A 21,166-nucleotide genomic window follows, 5' to 3' on the forward strand; every position below is an offset into this window, starting at 1 on the left:
AAACTAAGGCTAAAAACAGCAACACTGTGCTACCGTGCTGCCCATTTAAGCATCAAATGATCGCTTCTCCTCATACCATTTAATAAAGCAATACAAAACAAAATATTTAAATAATATACCTTTGGTAGGAGTGAATAATCCAATTCAGAAATGAATAAAGCTCATTCAATTCAAGGTGCTCCTGTTGGATGCATTCCAGATGAGATGACACAGTTTCATGATAGTATTTTATATACACGTTAAAAATATTGTATTTTTCTGGGTAGCAGCTTTGTACCAAATCTTTCACAATTTTCAAGTCTTCCAAAATAGTTTTTTGAAGATTAACCAAATGTAATGTGAGCCATGATTTCTCCTGAGCTTTTTTCGGTAAAGCCACTTTGGCTATCCTTTCCTCCACACTTTTTCTAACTGTTTCTCTCCATAAATCGTGCCACTTCCGAGGTGTTCTGAAACACTTAGCGCCAGGGTGTTCCATCCTTTCTTGCCATTTTTTATCTGCTGCTTCTTCCAGTTCAACAACTTGCAACGCCATACACAGGATGCCACTGTTGGTTTTCGCTATACTGAATGAATTAGTGATGATGGACATAACTTGTTTAACAAGCTCATTACAGAGCAAGTTGAAATCTCGAACTTTTTTTGTGTATTCTTGGTACGCCACTTCACCTTTTTCAGGCTCTGCCTCATTGAGCAATTCTTCTTCCAATTGATTTATATTTTCATTTGCCTCCAATAACGAGTTTTTTGAGATTAACAGGTTTATTTCCATTGCTGCAAAACACGTTAACAGAATAAGCAGTTCGAAAGCATTTAATTTCATGTATTACTTGTCTTTGTCTAACTTTCATTTTTTTTTGAGTTTCAGGGATATATTGTATTCAGAATAAGAACATATTTAATTTTTTTTATCCCATCCTTAAAGTTACAAAATCAATGCTCAGAACGGGCAGGGCAAAACCTTAATCCATTTTGCTCCAAAAACCAATTCAAATTCAAAACTGAAGCCAATTCATGGTCCCCACAAGAGAGACATGCAAGATCCAAGCTGACAAGAAAAGGCACTGCACCCCACTTTGGGCTTGATCTTAGCCAAAAGGCTGAGAAGCCATACTGTTTGCAAAATGAGCTACAGGAATGAAGGCCATAAAACATTTCAAATGATGATATTTCTGCTGAATTAAAAACTATTTTCAATATCAAATATGCTTAATATAAACACATTGGACTGACAAGTGAGTTCTTTGTTGATGGCTTGATAGAGCTGGTTTAGCTCAGTGGGCTAGACAGCTGGTTTGTGATGCAGAACATAGAGTAAATTTGAGGAGATGGATAGATTTTAAAATCAGAAATGGGTTGAAGGGTCATGGAGAACGGGCAGGAGAGTGGAGTAGAGACCAAGATGAGATCATATTGAATGGGGGAGTCGGCTCAAGGGGCTGACTTGCCTAATCCTGCTCCTATTTCTTATGTTAATTTCAAATGCAAATCCATACTGTATTCTTTAACAATTCTGTCACTTACCTGACAGTGGCAGCTTTGTGTTCTCAATTGTGCCTTTAGCATCTTGACTTTCTGTTGCTTTGCACTCTCCTTCCTGTTCTTTCAAGTTGTTTTCTGTCTTTCCAACTGGCACACTCACCATCTTATTTTTGTCTGAAGCTGAAAGAGATGACAAACTAAACCTTCTGCTGAATCGCTTAAATAGTCCAGGCTGTTCTCTTGGGTTTGAATCAAGCACATCAGCTTCCGTGTTACCAGATTCTTGTGATATTTTCTTACTATTTCTGCGGAAGCTTGGTTTCTTTTTGGTCATCCCAGTTTCAACATCTGAAGTTTTACAGGCAGCCTGATTTCCATCAGGCGAGTCTTGGTCTCCATGTGAATCATCATTGGAATTCGACATCTTTCGGCGTTGTTTTTCTGTTGTACTTCTGACTGCAGGCAATAGTTCAGTATCTCTTCTGCGCTTAAGAGAATAAAATGTGATACTCACAAAAAACAATACATCTAATTGAATGTTCAGTTATTTATCAGCCACAAAAGAACTTTAAATGGCAAGACTGTACACTTGAACAAGCCTTCACAATGCAAAAGAAATGGCAAAAGGTCTATCATGGATAAAATATTTACTTCCAAATTACTGGAATTGTAATTCACAGCCACTGATTTGTCTGGAAAATAGCACAGTAACCACATCAAGAAAATGGTACATTCAACCATTGCTATACTGTCAATTAAATTCCACATATTTAACTCCAGTTTATTTGTCCAAGTTATTCATGAAGGCCCTGCCTTCACAACCTTGCTCCTCTGATTAAATCGCCACCAGTCAGCTCTCCCCCCTCAAAGGGGAAAGCAGCCTATGCTCATTGGGGACAATGGCGAATTTACCTTGATTTGTTCGAATCAAGGCACCAGCATTTGAAACAGAACTATTTGCAATGACTCTGACCAAACTTCGCACTTATGGAGAAAGCCAAAATAAATTGAATCAACAGGTTTAAAGATTAGAGACAATCCGAAGACAATTCATTTTGCATCAATGTTCACCTTCTCAAGGGTAATTAGGGGACGGTCAACACATGCTGGCCCAGGCAGCCACACCCACAACCCCCAGTTTATTTGGAACAACAGTTGAAAAATATACCGAGGGTCAATTCACTTGTCAAAATTTCAAACAAAGAGTTTTAAATATATACCTATTTTTTAAAAAAATGAAACATTAACGGGGAACAAAATCGGCGAGGTTGAACTTTTTTTGTTTCCTTGTTTGGAGGCAAAATAAGGAAATAAAACACAAAGATAAATAAAATGAGATCATTTGGCTTGGAGAGTGACGAGTTAATCTAGCCCACTCCACCCCACACTTACTAACTTCCTCGGTGTCGGGCCAAGGTCAACATCATTTAGGACACCTGCCTCAGACCATCATCTGGCTCCCAGCTCGGCCTTGGCGGGTTCTGATTAGTGTCCAGGTGTTGATTCAGACCAGGGGCGGCTCCGGACGGATGAGATTTGTGAGTTGAACGCGAAAAGACGCCTTTTTTTTACAAGCAACAGGATCAAAGACAATTCCGCCCTCCTGCACCAAAGACCTTTCGCTTCCACCTTAGCCTCGATATGGTAGGTTCAAAGGTTCATCGAGCTAGGCACCGCCCAAATATTGACGGACTATGACTGGCTTTCATCTCGCCGTCAAAACATAAAGTAGCCCTTTAAATTGACACACCAGTTTGTTACATCGCCTGTGCAAGAATAAGTTATTGTGGTACAGAAGGAAGTCATTCGACGCGGAAAGCTGTATAAACTAAATCTGAAACGGGTGAATTAACAACGACAAGCTTAAATATGTGATTTTCCCGACTAGTATTACCACGATTATTCAAGTTTGGAAGTGTCCTCCTTAACTTATATTGCCGAACTTTAACTCAGGACCGAAACAGGTAAATTCCCGAGAATATACAAGAGAACGATATTCAATGTTTTCACTTTTGTGTCATACTTGTGTATTTTCATTCAATTTAGTGCAGCAAGATTGTCCACCAGTCTTAGCGTGATGTTTCATAGAATTTATAGTGCAGAAAGAGGCCAGTCGGCCCATCGAGTCTGCACCGGCTCTGGGAAAGAGCACCCTATCTAAGCCAACACCTTCTCCTTATCCCCGTAACCCAGTAACCCCACCTAACCTTTTTGGACACTAAGGGCAATTTAGCATAGCCAATCCACCTAACCTGCACATCTTTGGACTGTGGGAGGAAACCAGAGCACCCGGAGGAAACCCACGCAGACACGGGGAGAACGTGCAGACTCCGCACAGACAGTGACCCAAGCCGGGAATCGAACCTGGTACCCTGGAGCTGTGAAGCAACAGTGCTAACCACTGTGCTAACGTGCTGCCTGTTTTTGCTTATTTTGTACACCTTGCTTTTCAAGCAGTGGACTAATGCTTTATTGAACTTTGATCATGTAAATCATCCAATTACAGTAAGGTGCTCACCCACTGGTAGGAGTCTCCGTAACCATGGGGCATGAGAAGGAGATGACACCAAGTTAAGGTCTGGAACACAATGTCTGAAAGGGTACTTGAAGTGGATTCATTGGTTCAGACCTTGCAGTCTGTGACCTCAAAGGAAGCTAGCTGCCCGCAAAGATTTAGCCAGTTCAGTGTGCCCCATTTGCCCCATTACAATGTCCGCTTCATTCTGACCCCATTTATAGAGGATGTCCGGCTTCCAGGAATAGTGAAGCCATCAAGCATTAGGTGGAAGGCTTCTCAGACTGCCGACCAATCATTTCACCGAGAGAGAAATAGAGATTGGGACATGCATATAGGATTAAAGTAGAAACTAAAATATCAAATAAAATTAAGATTTTGTCTGTTAGCACTGTTGCTTCACAGCGCCAGGGTCCCGGGTTTGATTCCCGCTTGAGTCACTGCCTCTGCGGAGTCTGTACGTTCCATCCGGGTTTCCTCCAGGTTCTCCGGTTTCCTCCCACAAGTCCTGAAAGATGTGCTTGTTAGGTGAATTGGACATTCTGAATTCTCCCTCTGTGTACCCGAACAGGCGCCGGAGTGTGGCGACTAAGAGATTTTCATAGTAACTTCATTGCAGTGTTAATGTAAGCCTACTTGTGACAATAAAGATTATTATTATTTGAAATACCTGTGGAATTTTTGATTTGTCTGCACCCGAAACTCAAATTCTCTCCAGACACCTCAACTTCTCCATCTCTCTTGCTCCTTGAGATGCTCTGTAAATTCTAGCCAAAGGCTGCTCTCGTGCCTGTCTCTTCTCTTCATCCTGCTGCAGGAACTGCAGCCCGTCCAAAAATCACACCACGTCCCCCTCTTCACCCCCCCAGGGCGGCCCTGTACAGCTCCTTATAGTATTCCCTAAACATCTCTGGCTGGATTCTCAATTTTTGTGACTATGTCCCCACGCCGTTGTGAAAACTGGTCTTCTACGGAAAATTGGTGTCAAAAGGCCACCAATTCACAGCCTTGCAGGCGGCTAGCAGGCAGCTGTCATGGAGCTCGCAGCACGGTGGTGGCCTTCAATGGCCGTGCCGTGCTCCATGGTGGACCCAGACCGCAGACCTGGACTGCGGAAATAGTGTCCCCGATTGGCCGCTCGCCTGAACCGGACCGCCCGCACACAAAAAAACCAGTCCTGAATGAGGCTCCCCCCCACTCTCCGATCGACCCTCCCCTGACTATGGCAGCCCCGGACTGAGTCCGCAGCCGTCTCGCGAGTTTTCCGAACGGCAGGACCAAATTAGATCCACGCTGTCGTGAATTCGGCTGGTCGGGGGCTGAGAATAGCAGGGCGGGCCTCTTGCAATGGTGGATACTATCCGAGTACGCTGCTTTTCAGGGTCAGAGAATCACCGAACTGGCGCCGGTCCTGATTTCATGTGTGAAACTGGATTCTCCGCCCTGTCGCCGAACGCGATTTCAGCGTTGGGGTGTGGAGAATCCAGCCCCTCATTTATCTTCCCCTGCTCCGACACCACCTACCCTGTCTCTGTCCATATCCTCAGTATTTCTCTGGACGCGGCCTGCCTCCATAGCTGATGTGCCAACATTTGACTTGCCTTCTCCCCGTACTCAAAAACCTTTTGTCCCGCACAGCTGCCCCACTGCCCTCCCCATCGTCAACTCCATCAAATTGCCACTAACTTTTTCCTTCTCGCCAATCCACCCGTGGTGGATGCCCTCGAATAGTCTCGGTCTACCTCGACTATCTCGATTAATAAACGCTCGTACTCCTCCCTCCTTTTCCTATCCTCACGTGCCTTAAACAAGATAATCTTCCCTCGGACCACCCAGTGCCTCCAGAATGTAGCCGCCGACACTTCACCGTTCTGGCTCAACTCCAGATAATCTTTAAACACTGACCGCACCTTATCACAAAACCCTCTATTTGCCAACAATCCTGAATCAAGCCTCCATCCCGGCCTCTGCTCTCATCCTGATCTAAGCTGAACCTCCAGCCTGTGGGGCGCATGATCAGAAACTACTATCCCAGCATACTCTGTCCCTCTACCCGTACCAACACCTCACGGCTCACCGTGAAAAAGTCAATTCTGGAATGTACCCTGTAAACTTGCGAGAAGGAGTACTCCCTCCACCCTAAAGCACCACGGGTCAATTATGCCCATCCTTTCCATGAACCCTCCCAGCTCCTTTGCCATCCGTATCTTCCCATTGACCTGGGGCACAACCTGTTCACCCTCGGCTCTAGAACACAATTGAAGTCTCCTCCCATGATCAACTGGTGTGTAGCCAAGTCTGGGATCGCTGCCAGCAACACATGTCATAAACCCTGCATCTTCCAAATTCGGTGCATATATATTCCCCCACACCACCGGTGTCCTCTCCAATACCTTGCTCAACATTACATAACACCCCCCCCCCCCCCCCCCGGTTCCTCACCCCCCCCCGCCCCCCCCCCCCGGTTCCTCATTTCCTTTGCACTCACAAACACCGGCTTCTTGCTCATCAAGATGGCCAGCCCCACATGACTTCGAATCAAACCTCGCGTGAAATACCTGACCCACCCATCCCTTTCACAACCTAACCTGGTCCTTCACGTGGAGGTGCGTCTCCTGCAGAAAGATTACACCCGCCTTCAAACTCCTGAAGTGCGCGAAGACCCAAGATCTTTTCACCGGTCCACGCTAAAAGCCTTACCAGGGGCTTACACCTCCATTCCCCTCTACTGTCCACTATCCTCACATTTCGGCTCTGTCCCTTCTAATTTTCCCTGTACTGGGCCCATCGAGATGGCTCCCTTCTCCGCCCCTGACCACGCTTCTTCTCCAATCCTGCCACGTCGCATCTCCTCCTCCTCCTCCTCCTCTCTTCCCCCCCCCCCCCCCCCCCACTCCCTCTCGCCTTGCTTCTGTTCACCAGCATTACCTGCCAGTCCTACTAAACCCCTCTTCCACCCTCACCTCTGTTCTATATAGAAGGTTCCCCACGGGCCTCCCCCTCCCCCAACCAAACAAAGACCCATCCCAAACCACAGGTTGCCTCCTCCGAAGGGCGGCAGGAGGAGTTGGGGAGGGCTGTCCCCTTACAAACTTTTCATCCCTGCTACCCATTATCGACCCTTCAGGGGTGCCACAGCCCCTTCGATTGGTCCTCCTGCATCTCTTTCCTCTGTTGATGGAACTCTTCCCTGATGAAAGCCATCAGCTGTCCCATCTGCGGCTTTCCAACCTGCACTGGCCCTTCCCTCTCCACCATCTTTCCAATAACTGCTGTGCCACAGGTCTCTTCCAACTCCTTGGTTAGGTCTTTCACCTTCTGCCGGATTTGGTAACCGGCAGACATGCCACACCCGGGGAGAACATCTCCTCCAACCTTCAGCTAAACTTTTCTGTTTAAGTTTCTCCCATTTTCGGGTAAAAAGAGCACTTTTCTCTGCCTTCGTGCAGGAGCTGCCCTGTGTGCGACCACTCACACCGTGGCCACCACCGGAAGTCTACAACCATAATGCTATTCCAACATCATTGATATTGCATATTAACAGTGACAAAATCTTCCCTCTTCAAGTCTTTGAACTTAAAAAGTCCAGGCAGCCTGGAGACCTTATGACCCTTCAACATCTTGTATGAATATCTTGTATGCCATTCTATCGGTAGAGTGGTAGGCTCTGGTGGTTCTGGTTCTTGTTGTTAACTTGAAGGTTGGATGGGCATTATGGTGTGGCTTCATTTGTTTCCTCTATTGCCTGAGGTTAAACACGCCTTGTTGGTTTGGCAGTACATAGCTGTTGTTACTCTTGTTTGTTTTTTTTGTAGGGTGATGAAAATGATCCTCTTCTGCTTGGCAATGCCTTTTCTTCTTTTGCTGTTTGGGCTATTGGGAAGCTGTCTGAAGCCGAGGATGGACGTTCCTGACAAGACAGAGATTGAGCAGCATGCTCACCTGTGTTTTGTTGTTAATGGTACAAGATTGCTATGAAGTGCCAGCATCCCTTGTGATTCTGGCGTGCTGGTTGGAAGTTGCCGCCTGTGCATAATGGTTGGTGTGTCTGGAGGTACTGGCTCCTCAGACTGTTGATCCTTCACTGGTACTACTGCCACTGGAAGTTCTATGGTAGTCTTGCAGTATGTTGGTCTGACTATTGGGGACTTACCGGGGACCTGGAATGATGATGGACAAATCTTATCTACAAAAAGCGAAGAGAGATCACAAGAGAAATCCGAGTTGGAATACTCTTTAGTGTTTTTGAATTAAGGACCATGCTGTTCTGGCTTGACAGTGGTAGTCCTACAAACCTACTAATTCAGCCACACTACAATTCAGGAGTAGGCCACTCGGCCCCTTTAACTTGCTCCGACACTCACAAGATCATGGCTGACCTGACTGTAACCTTCCACCCTACTCCTGATAACCTTCCATCTCCATGCTTTCTCCCCCACGCTTATCAGGAATCTATCCAACTCTATCTGGAAAATATTCGCACCCTGCTTCCACTGACCTTTGAGGAAAAGAATTCCAAAGACTCGATCCTCTGCGAGAAACGATTACTCATCTCTGCCTTACGTAAGCGACCCCTTATTTTTAAACAGTGACCCACTAGTACGAGACTTGACATCTTCTGTCTGGAGGAGATAGTGGGCTATGCAGGCATCCCTGCTTGGAAGAGAGAAAGCTGATATGGACAACGTACATCAGCTCAAAGATCTGTTTTTCTCTCCATGTTATATTATCTCCACTGACCAGTACTTCCTTGGCAGAGGGTAATTCCTCTGTGTTACCTTTTCAAGGTCACATTCTGTAATTGTGCTTCTGTGAATTTTTTTTGACGGACCTCGCGCTCCTTAGGTAGAACCTCTGCCTTTGTTTGGCATTTCATGTTCTTGATTTTCGTCTTTTTGTATATATCTTGGGAATGCAATGTTTTTCCAAGGTCCCTTCCTGCAACTGTTTCCTTAAGCACTGCAATCTTGTACCTCTCAACTTCCTCCTGGTACAGCGAACATTCATGAGTCGTCCCTGAAAACTGAATCGTCAGTTCATTCAGAGTGGCATTAAATTAATTTTATCTCACTTTATAATGTTCCTGAGTGACAAATTCTTACCTGAGCGAACTTTGCAGCATGTAAAGGTCCTTCAACAGGTTTTCCTTTTTGTTGCAAAACTCAAGTACTTTGTCATGAGTTGTCTTGTAATTCAGCAGAGTCTCACTGAATTTGTTCTGCCATTCTGCTGCTCAAGGTATTCTTTATTCCGTCATGCTGCCGCGGGGTATTGGATTATTTTTGAATATGATCCTGGAGGACAGTTAGTTGCTTTTTCAATGTTTATTTTCTTATTCAGCTCTTGTCTTTTGGATCTGTGTAATGGTGCATAGCTTTGTCATTGCTGATAGCTCCAATGCTACGTTTCCAAAGAGCGTTCATCGTCTTTTCCAAATATTTGTTTTTTTCCGGGGGCACCTATGGATGTCAAAGAGTCTTTCAAGGCAATGAGCTCTGAGTGCCTTTCTTATTTGCTGTTGTGCCTGGCTACACTTGAAGTTGAGTTTGCCGAACTCAACTTTGATGTGAACATATTCTAAGCAAATCTCTGCTTTTTCTTGGTCCACCTGGCACAGAGATGTTTCCTTGCCTTTCATTACCATCCACTGGTACAGTTCCGGAGAAGTGTCCATGTCTTTAAAAAGGAAATCATTTGGGACTTCTGCCTCAGGCCCCCCATAAAGATATATCACTGGGGCTTCTGGAAAGTTCCATATCTCTCTGGTGCCCTCCAGTGGTTTGATTGTGTGTTTTATATTTTGCCTCTCCATCAGTTTGCCGGGTGTTTCCTATGTCTCTTTTAAAACTTTGAACTCTCCTTAGCTGGAAGATTAAAATATTCAACAAAGGCTGTTAACAGTTTCCCCAAGGCTGGTTGTGGATTCATCAATATCTTGTATCAGGACAAGATGAATCACAGCAGATCTGTTTTAAAAAAAAAAAACATTAATCTAGTTTTCCGATGTTTTAATATATAGGGGCCTGATGTCAGGAAATGTGAAAAATTGCTTCTCAAGCATTCCAAATATCCTGTTGGTTTGGACCAATACAAGGGTCAAATCCAAACTGGTGAGTTGGATCTGTGGTTGATTTTGAAGAGTTTAAAAGTGTGTGTACTGCTTTAAGAGATTCCAGGCTTCCTGGATGTTGTTGTTATTGACTGCCGATCAATGGATCTTTCTGTGATTGCTGGTTTTTGGTGGGGTTTCCAAAATGCTAGTTTTGTACTTCTGACTGAAGAAGGAATGTGGAAAAGAAGTGCCGGCTTGATGTTTAGGATACCGGATGATTGCAAGGTACCCAAAATAGACAAAATTAACTATTAACATATTTTTGCTTTGCCAAACTTGGAAGCCACTTGTTCAAACTCTTGAGTTGGGAGTTGGGATTAGCAACAGGTTTATTTTAAATGGCGCTCCTGACAGGTTGAAAGCAAAGAAGTTTCTCAGGACTGGTTGGCCTGGAACTTAAAAAAATTCTCGCCCTTGCAGGCTGTTAGCTCTGCTTGCTGAAGTTGGACTTTCGGGGGAAATTCAAGGGAGACTTACGCTGGAGCAAAAATTCTACTTTTTTGCTTTAGACTGTTTTCTCTTTGGGGCTATATCTTGCTGGTGAATTTTCACTATGTCGAAAGCTTCAGTTCGGAATCCATTGAAAGTGTTGTTTTTCTTAGTTTTTCTGCATTCTTGTGAGGATAAGAGTTTTGCTCCAGACGCTGCAACCATGAAAAATCCTGCTTCCGACACCATGAAGTAGTCTTGTCATCTTGATTATATTAACAGCAACTCTTAACAACTCAAAACTATATACATATGTGAATAGAGTGCACAGGTATGGAGCTGACTCCATCCGAGATCTTCACCCACCCTTTGTGCATCTCTAGACTGCCTCGGCTCTGGGTCATGTGTATTCTTATTTCACTGTGTGGACAGTACTGCACTCGGTCCGACATTAACCCTGTATGAGCCAGACAACAAAGAACAATGCAGCACAGGAACAGGCCCTTCGGTCCTCCAAGTCTGTACCGATCATGACACCAACCTTTGCCCAAACACTCATCTATCCATGTGTTTGTCAAGATTAACCTTTTGAACACCGTTAATGTATCTGTTTCCACAACCTCTCCTGGCAACGATTTCCAGGCACTCACCACCTTCTGCATAAAAAAACCTGCCTCGCACATCTCCTCTAAACGTTGCCCCATGGACCTGAAACCTATGACCCCTGGTGACTGACCTCTCCACCCTGGGAAAGAGTGCCTGCCCATCCATTCTATACAGGCCCCTCATAATCTTGTAGATCTTACTACTAGTCTAATTTCTCAACAACTTTCACTTGGTACAGCACATTTCATGTAGTAAAACATCCAAAGGTTATCAAACAAAATTTGTCCCCGAGCCATGTGAGATATTAGGGTAGTTAGAGGTCAGTTTACAAGAGTGCCTTACAAGAGAAAAAAGGGGCCGAGTGTTTTAGAGAGTGGTGCGTTGAAATTGAGGATTCCGAACAACTCAAAATTAGAGTGTAGTGTGGCTGAACTAAAATAGAGATAGGAGTGGTGAGGTCAGAGAAGGATTTCAAAACAAGAATGACTGAGGCATTGCGAAACTAATGAAGCTCAGTGAACACAAAGGTGGTGGGGAATGGGATTTGTTGGGCGTTTGGATATAGGTAGTAGAGTTACGGATGCAAATGAGTTAGTGAATGGTGGAAGATGGAAGGCTAGCCATGAAACCATTGGATTAGTCGAATCTAGAGGTGCCAGAGACATTGAGTGTTTCACCAACATATCAGCTAAGGTAGGGATGGAGGTACGGGGTGATACGGAGGTGGAAATAGATAGTGGAGTGGATACAGGTTTGGAAGCTTATCTCAGGGTGAAGTAGGATGTCAATATTGTGAACCATCACGTCCAGGGAGCATAGAGGGATCAAGCCAGTTGCTCTAAGTCATGCAGGCACAAAGTGCCCTTGATGACTACATCTGTAGGAAATGTCAATGGCTGCAGAAACTTGAGCCCTGGGTTGCGGAACCTGAGTAGTGGCTGGAGTCATTGTGGTGCATCTGCAAGGCTGAGAAGAAATGGGTGACTGCCAGAGTATCTAAGAGAAACAGGGAGATAATTCAGGAATCCCCTGAGGCTATCTCATTCACTAACCGCTTTTCCATTTTGGATACTAGTGAGCAGGATGGTTCCTCTGAAAACAGGGCAACATGGTAGCATAGTGGTTAGCACTGTGGCTTCACAGTGCCAGGGTCCCATGTTCGATTCCCTGCTGGGCCACTATCTATGCGGAGTCAGCATGTTCTCCCCGTGTCTGTGTGGGTTTCCTCCGGGTGCTCCGGTTTCCTCCCACAGTCCAAAGATGTGCAGGTTAGGTGGATTGGCCATGATAAATTGCCCTTTGTGCCCAAAAAGGTTAGGAGGGGTTATTGGGTTAAGGGGATGAGGTTGAAGTGAGGGCTTAGGTGGGTCGGTGCAGACTCGATGGGCCGAATGGCCTCCTGCACTGTATGTTCTACGAATGTAACTGTAGCAAGAGCCAGGTTTGTGGCACCATGAATAACTCAGCTAGACAGGGGGGGGGGGGGGGGGGGGGGAGGGAGGAGGAGGAAGAGTGGAAGTGCTATAGTGTAGGAAATTCCATAGTTAGAGGAGCAGACAGGCATTTCTGTAGCCGTAGACATGACTCCAGAATGGTATGTTGCCTCCCTGGTGCCAGGGTAAAGGACATCACAGAGCAAATGCAGGACATTCCTTTGGGGGCGGCTGAACAGCCAGAGATCGTGGTCCACATTGGAACCAATGACACGGGCAGGAAAAGGGACGAGGTTCTGAAAGCAGATTTTCAGGAGTTAGGAAGGAAATTGAAAAGCAGGACCTCAAGAGCAGTAATCTCAGGATTACTCCCAGTACCAGGTACTAGTGAGTATAAGAATAGGAAGGTTAAACAATACCTGACTGGAGAATTGGACTAAGAGGAAGGGCTTTAGATTTCTGAGGCATTGGGACCAGTCCTGGAGAATCCTTTGAAGCAGCATTCTCCTCTAATACAGCTCCCCACTCAAATACAGCTCTCTCAAGGAGAGCATTCTAATACAGCTTTCTCTTCTAAGTCACAGATACACAGTTTATACAGTACACAGAACATTGTTTAAATTTATGATGTTGGCTACGTAGGTTTATTATTAAACCTTCACCCAAAAGCAGGACCATCAGGGGCTTCCGGTGGCGGCCATGGTGTGAGTATTCGCACACAGGGCAGCTCCTACTTGAAGGCGTAGAAAAGAGTTATTTTTACCCGAAATCATGTGTAGCTTCAACGGAAACGTGTAGTTTAAGGTCGGAGGAGAAGTTTCCCCCAGGAGTGGCATGTCTGCTGGTTACCAAACCCGGCAGAAGAAGGAGAAAGACCTGGCCAAGAAGTTGGAAGAGGCCTGTGGCGCAGCAGCTATCGTAAAGATAGCGGAGGGGGAAGGGTCGATGCAAGTTGGAAAGCCCCAGATGGAGCAGTTGATGGCCTTCATCAGGGAAAAGTTCCGTCAGCAGAAGAAGGAGATGCAGGATGATCGATCGAATGAACTGTGGCACCGCTGAAGGCCTTGATGGAAAGGGTCGAGAAATGTTTGGAGGCACAGGGGTCGCATATCTGGGAGATGAAGAGGGTGATGTCAGACCATAATGATCGGGTGGTGGCATTGGAAGCGGAGGTGGGGCTCTTGGGAGACCCTTGTAAGACGCTGAGAGCAAAGGTGGAGGAGGATCAGGAAAACAGGCCGAGAAGGCAGAACCTGCGTATTGTCGGCCTGCCTGAAGGAGTGGCAGGCACGAGTGCCCCGAGGTATGTTTTGAGCATGCTGGCAGAACTGGTGGCAGAGGGGGTGCTGGACAAGACCCCATGATGTGGTCAGAGCGCACGGGTCTCTGAGGCAGAAGCCAAGAGCTGGGGAGCCACCGCAGGCGGTGATCGCGAGACTCCACAAGTTTGTGGAGAAAGAGAAGATCCTGCAGTGGGCCAGAGAGAAGCAGAATTGCGAATGGGAGGCGAACAAGTTCCGAATATACCAGGACATTGCAGCGGATCATGTGGGGTTGAACAGGGCCAAGGTGGTGCTGTATCGATGGCCGATCAGGTTTGGGGTGCTCTACCCGGCAAGACTGTGGGTAATTATGAAAGCCGGAAAACTATTTTGAGACCCCAGAAGCGGCCAATTACTTTATTAAGGAGCATAAACTGGGGGAGAACTGAACAATTTTGGGAGGTGGAGGTGCTGGCACCCTAGAGGAATGGAGAATACAGGTTGAGGGGAGGCGAGGGCTTTTTTCGTTTCCTCCGATGTGAAAGGTTTTTCTTTTTTCTGTTGGGTCAACGAAGGGTGGCAGAGGTGAAAGGTTTGTCAGCAGACGGCTGTTCCCCGCCTTCCTGCTGCCTTTTTTCTTTTTTTTTTCTTTGGGGGAGATGAATCTTTGTTTGGGTGGGGGAGGTCCGCGGGGAGCTTTCTTTGTAGAGGTGGGAGAGAAGGCCGAGAGAGGTGGGGGAAGTGGTAGGGGGATGGGGAGGGAGGGAGACGCAACGTGGAGAGGTTGGAGAAGAAGCATAGTCAGGCGTGAAGAAAGGGGCCATCTTAGATGGGCCAGGTGCAGGGTGAAATCAATGGGGGTAGAGCAAAAGGGGAGGATGGTGGATGGTAGAAGGGAATGGAGGCACAAACCCCCGGTAAGGCTGATAATATGGAACGTGAGAGGGCTCAGTGGACTGGTGAAAAGATCTTGAGTCTTTCCGCACTTCAGGAGTTTAAAGTCGGAGATTATCTTTCTGCAGGAGATGCACCTGAAGGACCAGGTTTGGCCGAGAAGGAGATGGGTGGACCAGGTTTTCCACTCTGGGTTTGATTCGAAGTTGCGGGGTTGGCCATTCTAATGAGTAAGAAAACGGGGTTTGTGAGCGCAAAGTAAGTGAGGGACCCGGGTGGGAGATATGTGATGGTGAGTATGGTATTAGAGGGGACACAGGTGGTATTGGTGAATGCGAATGCACTGAATTGGGACAATGTAGGTTTTATGAGGGGGTTGCTGGCAGCGAGTCTGGACTTGGCCATGCACCAGTTGATTATGGGAGGAGATTTTAATTGTGTCCTAGAGCCGAGGTTAGATAGACCATGCCCCAGGTCAATGGATAGGATACGAATGGCAAAGGAACTGGGAGCCGGGGAAGATAACTGAGGCATTTGGGGATTACTTTAAGGAACTGTACAAGATAGACCCGGGGGGTGAAGAAGGGAAAATGGGCTGTTTTTAGATGGACTGGAGTTTCCACAGTTGGAGGAAGAGAATAGGCAAGCACTTGAGCCTTTAGGGCTGAGGGAGGTATTGGACAGTATAAGGGGTATGAAGTCGGGGTCCAATGGTTACCTGTCAGAATTTTATAAGGAGTTTGCGATGTACCTGGCAGACCATCTCTTGGGGGCATTTAATGAGATGTTGGAGAAGGGGGAGCTGCCGGAGACTATGATGCAGGCAACAATCACATTGATACCAAAAAAGGGGAAGGACCCGTTGGAATATGGGTCGTTTATAGGCCCATATCGCTGTTAAATATGGATGTGTAAGTGCTGGCTAAATTGGTGGCAGGAAAGATGGAAGGTTTTGTCCCGGGGGTGGTTGCGGAGGACCAAACAGGCTTCGTAATGGGCAGGTAGCACTCTAGTAACATAGGAAGCTGTTAAACGTGATCACGGCACCGTCGAAAGTTCAGGTACTGGATGTAGTGGTGTCCATGAATGCAGAGAAGGTATTTGACCAGGTGGAGTGGTGGTACCAGTTTGAAGTCCTGGGAAGGTTCGGGTTTGGACCGATATTTGTAGCATGGGCGCGCCTGTTATACGTGGCACCGTGGCGAGTGTACAGAATAATGATATGGGTTCACAACTTTGAACTGCACAGGGGAACAAGGCAGGGGTGCCAGCTGTCGCTGATGTTGTTTGCGCTGACTAAAGAGCCTCTGGCAATAGCTCTTAGGGGGTCGGCAACCTGTCAAGGGATTACGAGGGGATGAAGGGAACATCCGGTGTCACTATATGCGGACGACCTGCTATGGTACGTATCGGACCTGTTGGGGAGCATCGAGAGGATCATGGCCTGTTGGGGAAGTTTGGGATATTCTTGGGATTTGAGCTCAACATAGGGAAAAGTGAAGTGTTCCCAGTAAACGAGCTGGGGTTGCCTTTCAAGTTGGCCAGAGACTTGTTTAGATACCTGGGGATTCAGGTAGCGAGAGAATGGGTGATGTGAGAGAATGGAATCTAACAAAGTTGGTGGAGGAGGTTAGGGAGGATCTGAAGAGCTGTCTTTGACTCCGGCTGGGAAGTGAAGATGAACGTTTTGCCAAGGTTCCTGTTCATATTCCAGACACTTCCTTCTTTGTACCGAAGGCCTTCTTTTGAAAACTGGATATGATTATCTCAGACTTTGTGTGGGCAGGGAAGGTGCCAAGGTTAAGAGGACCCTGTTGCAGAGACAGAGGCAGAAGGGAGGGTTGGCATTGCCAAACCTGCTGCACTATTACTGGGCGGCAAATGTGGAGAAGGTGCAGTAGTGGTGGGAAGGAGAGGGTGCAGAATGGGTCAGGATGGAGGAATAATCTTGGAGGGGGTCCAGCCTGAGGGCTATGGCGATGGCTACATTGCCAATGGCAGCAAGGAAATATGCGGAGAGCCTGGTGCTACAGTCCACAGTAAAGGTCTGTAACCAACTGAGGAGGCATTTCAGGATAGAAGGGATGTTGGGGTTGGCGCTGTTGTGTGAAAACCACGGGTTTGAGCCAGGGGTTTAGACGTTATTTATAGGAAGTGGAGAGAAGTGGGGCTGGTTAAGGTGAGGGATCTGTACTTGGAAAAGGGGTTTGCCAGTACAGAGGAATTGAAGGAGAGGGTAGAGCTCCTGAGAAGAAATGAGTTTAGGTATCTGCAGGTAAGGGACTTCGAGTGGAAGGTTTGGAAAGAGTTCCCCAAGCTACCGAGGTACATCTGTTGGAGCGATTGCTGCTTCCGGATGTGGAAGGGGAGGGTAAGATCAGGGACATATACAGGTGGCTGGGAGAGCAGGGAGGTGAGCAGGTGGTGAAGATGAAAGAAGAAGTGGGAGGAGGAACTGGGAGGGGAGATAAACTGGGGAATATGGAGTGAGGTGCTACGAAGGGTTAATGTGACCACCTTGTGCGCAAGGATGAGCCTGATACAGTTCAAGGTGGTACACCGGGTCCGTATGACCTGGGCAAGAATGAGTGGGTTCTTCCAGGGAGTGGCAAACGAGTGAGAGAAGTGTGGGCGGGGACCAGCGAATCATACACATATATTCTGGGGCTGTGAGAAGTTGTAGAGAATCTGGGCGGGAGTGTTCGCGGGGCTAATTAAGATTGCGGGAGAGGAGGTTGAGCCGGACCCTTTGGTGCCAATATTTGGATCAGGAGCTGATGGAAGGGAGGAAGAACGACGTTATGGCCTTCGCCTCTCTGATTACCCGGTGAAGAATTTTAGTGGAATGGCGGTTGGCAATGCCGCCGGGGGTAGCGGTCTGGCTGGGGGACCAATATTACTTTCTTCAGTTGGAAAATATCAAATACGAATTAAGGGGTTCGGCAGAGGGCTTCAAGGCAAGGTGGGGCATGTTCGCTGCCTTTGAGGAATTGTTCATCTTTGGTAGGGGGGGTGAAAAAGGGGAAAACATTGGTACAAGTTGTGTGTTGGAGAGTGCGCTCGCCAAATTGTTTCTGTTTTGTAACCTTTTATATAAGTTTGGAATAAAATACATTTAAACAAAGAGCAGGACGTCCGACCGTCTCCTCCGCTACAGAACATCTGTTCTTTTTACAGGTAACCTTGCTAGTGCATTCTGCTGATCTTGGGTCCTGGAGGTTAAGCATTTGATTTGCAACAGATGAAGAGCAGGGTTGTTAGTGCTATCCCCCTTTTACTAAATGTATTCATTCACCCTAACACTAGGGAAACCATTTTGTGATGGTGATTGAAAAGAATGGGTTCAATCTTTCCCATATTCAGTTGGAGAAAATTTCTGCTCATCCAATACTGGACGTCAGCTCAGCAGGGTGAGAAATGAGAGGCAGTGGAGAGATTGAAACCATAGTTTGCTTGGTGTTATTTTTTGTTTGATTATGTTCCTGTGAAGTGCTCTTCAGACATACTTGCTCTGTTAAAAGTGCTGTACACGTAATTTATTGTTGTTGCTCACTCATGTTGCAAAGGTAGTAGGATCTCGTGCAGCTGAAGCCCCCAAAAAATAAAGGAACTCTAAACGGCTCAGCTGTATAACACATCTTTCAAGAGTTTACTTCCAATTTCTTATACAATCCCATATTATATTTCCATTGTTTTATTTTTTGTTTCATTGGTATTTTGTCACCTTTTGTCAGAGGCTTTCGGAAAGCCACAATAAACTATATCCTCAGAAAATGTACTGTTAAGAGGTCAAAGAGGTTTGATGACAGCTATGCTCACCGTTTCTTACTAAGTTATTGCTTACATAGGTTTTTTCTCTTTCTTAGAATGTTTTCTATTATTTTTCTTGCCAATGATTTTGCACTATTGATTTATGTTCCCAGGGTCAGGTTTCAAAGAAGCATTATAATCCGGGAGTGTTCCATATAAAATATCTGACTAGGATTTCAAACTGAGATTTGAAGTATTGAGCAGTGCCCAAACTATGTATTCATCCTCGACAACTACATCCACCAAACGTTTCAGTGACTTGTCTGATGACTTTGAGCTGCCGATTTCCGAAGACAATCCATTGCCTGAAAAATCTGAACAAGAAGTGGATTCTGAAATGGGAATGGAACTACAAAATACTGCTCAAGCTCATTGTTCTGCAACTGAAGTGAGGGAAGAAACCTACCCTGAAGACATTGGGTACTATTCTCCGGCCTCATTACGCTCTCGCTCAAGCAGTAGGATAGGCCAAAAACGTGAACCGCGCCAGGCGCCAAACCATTTGCGATGCAACCGGCCTGCTCCCATAGGTGAAATCGGGATCTCACTGTAGCGTGGCGAAAAACCAATCATCACCACTTAAGCGCCATTTCCATACAATTAATGAGGGCCACCATATATCCATCGGTCACCTGTCATTCATCGGCCTCCTCAGCAAGTGGTCACGCTGGCGCTGATTAGTGCTCCTTTTGAAATACGTGAACCTGGTGGAAGGGCTTCTGTGGGGAGCCAAGGAGGTGAGGAGCCATCTTTGCTCACATGCAAAGAGCCCAAGGGTGCTGGGCTTGCCACTCCAGTGGGAGGAGGGGGACCTTTGGCTGGGCTGGGGTGGGGTGCCCTCCGCAGGGATGGGCTGCTATGGGAGGGGCACTGGGGGGGCATCACCATGCCAACCCCTGGATCGTGTGTACCCATTCCTGGGCTAACCCTTGTCCCTGCTGTCTGCCCCACCGACTACCCGCACCTCCCACTGACAGCCGAGGCCTCTGGCCAAGCAGCTGAAGGCTATCGCTAACAGGGAATTGGCAATCGTGGTTAAGTGAGCACTTCACACAACCCAAGTGGATCCCCGTGGGTTGGCTGGCCATGTTGCATTGGGAATCATTGCCTAGCATCCCAATCTCACGTTGATACCTGGATACTGCCTGAACAGTGCGGGAGGCAATACTACACAGGCAGCACCGAACATCCAAACACCCAGGGATGGGACACAACTCTGGGGACATAGCCACTGCCGAAGGGTCAGTGTGTGCCACGAGGAGGGGAGATGCCTGAAGAGATGGATCAAGGGTTCGGAGGTCAGCCCACATTGCAGAAGAAAGTGTCAGAGGCATCATACTGGTTGTGCACAAAGGTGTTTATTGTTTTTGACAATTCTCCACCCTTACGATGTTGCTGCCCTTTCCCCTGGTGCCCTCCGTGATCTTCAATGTGATTTGCCCTCCTAGCTCTACCATTACGTCTAGGTGTATCCCCAGGAATCCCATCTGAGGTGGAGGCAGCCAGCTGCTTCCCACATCCCGTGACCTTCGATGCCCCTGGCGGGCGTCCTCTTGGGGCTCTGAGGTCAGAGTGTGCACAGCTGTCCCACCATGTCCTGTGTGCTGGCTGAGACTTGGCCTCATCAGAGGGGTAGATTCTGGGAAGCTGGGGCACTGTCGCCACTCCATGGGAGGCAACACCACACATGCAGCAGCCTCCCTGTCGGTGCGCAGAGGGTCTTGTGGTTCACTTTGGGATGGAGGGGCAGCTGGTTCAAGCCCCGGCTGTCCCTGCATCATCCGGCCCTGCCAACCCTGGCGGCTCCCCATGGTCTGCACCATCGTGACGGTACCCTCAGCGATGCTCCTCAGTGACTGGGACATGCTCTGCAGCGCCTCGGCCGTTCCCATCTGAGAGCAGGACGGGTCCCGCAGAACGTCATCAAGGTCAGCCTGGTACTGGGTGACATCAGCCAGCGAGGCAGACATTCTGCCGAGACCCTCAGCCATGGCCATCACGACCACGCGGCGCCTTGGACACCTCCACCAATGGTGCCGATGTAGTGCACCAGGCTTTCCATTGCGGTCGCCACCCTAGCAGTGTTGGCCTTGGTGCCACACATTGCTGGCGACATCTCCTGTGCTCGTAGCCTCTGGAACTCCTCCAAGCGGCTATGGAATTGCTGGAGTGTCGCTGACATCTCCCTCTGAATACCCTATCGTCTCCCATCAGCTCCGGGATGACCTCTTCAAAAGGCTCAGCTTCAGGCTGGGTCCTGGGATCCAGCAGACTTCCGAATCCGACTGGGGGTTCCTGCCTCTACCTGATGTACATCAGCAGCAGTGTGGTGCTCACCAGATTGTGCCCCAGAAGCCTGACCACTAACATGTCGCACCGAGGTGTGTGTATCTGCACTGGCGGAGGGTGAGGCTGACAACTGTGACCCGGCTAGTACAGTGGCATCCTCAGAACTCTCCTGCGAGGTGGTTTCCTCGCAGGGAGAGGGTGCCACCCGGGATGAGACAGCACTGTCGGTTGGAGGACCAATGGGAGTATGGACATGTGGTCAGTGGGAAGGATGGGTCAGTCAGTAAGGCAATAACAACTCACGTTTGACAGGTCCTCTGGGTGGGGCCCGGTG

The 21,166-nt window shown here is 47.5% G+C and overlaps 1 protein-coding gene across 5 annotated transcripts in view; it reads right to left on the minus strand.

Annotated features, from left to right (window-relative positions):
* LOC140402535 (exocyst complex component 3-like) overlaps positions 1-21,166 on the minus strand; it is a 150,115-nt gene that overhangs the window by 82,691 nt on the left and 46,258 nt on the right. For 3 of the 5 annotated variants that reach the window (XM_072490408.1, XM_072490390.1, XM_072490415.1), the window contains exons 2-3: positions 1,525-1,964; positions 120-774 (exon numbers count right to left, since the gene is read on the minus strand). In XM_072490408.1, coding sequence (XP_072346509.1) covers positions 120-774; positions 1,525-1,964 — 1,095 coding nt within the window. Of the gene's footprint in view, positions 1-119; positions 775-1,524; positions 1,970-2,874; positions 3,141-21,166 lie in introns of those variants that run through there. The other 2 variants (XM_072490396.1, XM_072490402.1) reach the window with 2 other exon arrangements.

The sequence above is a fragment of the Scyliorhinus torazame genome, chromosome 2, assembly GCF_047496885.1.
Source record: "Scyliorhinus torazame isolate Kashiwa2021f chromosome 2, sScyTor2.1, whole genome shotgun sequence".
In the NCBI taxonomy this organism is placed as follows: Eukaryota; Metazoa; Chordata; class Chondrichthyes; order Carcharhiniformes; family Scyliorhinidae; genus Scyliorhinus; species Scyliorhinus torazame.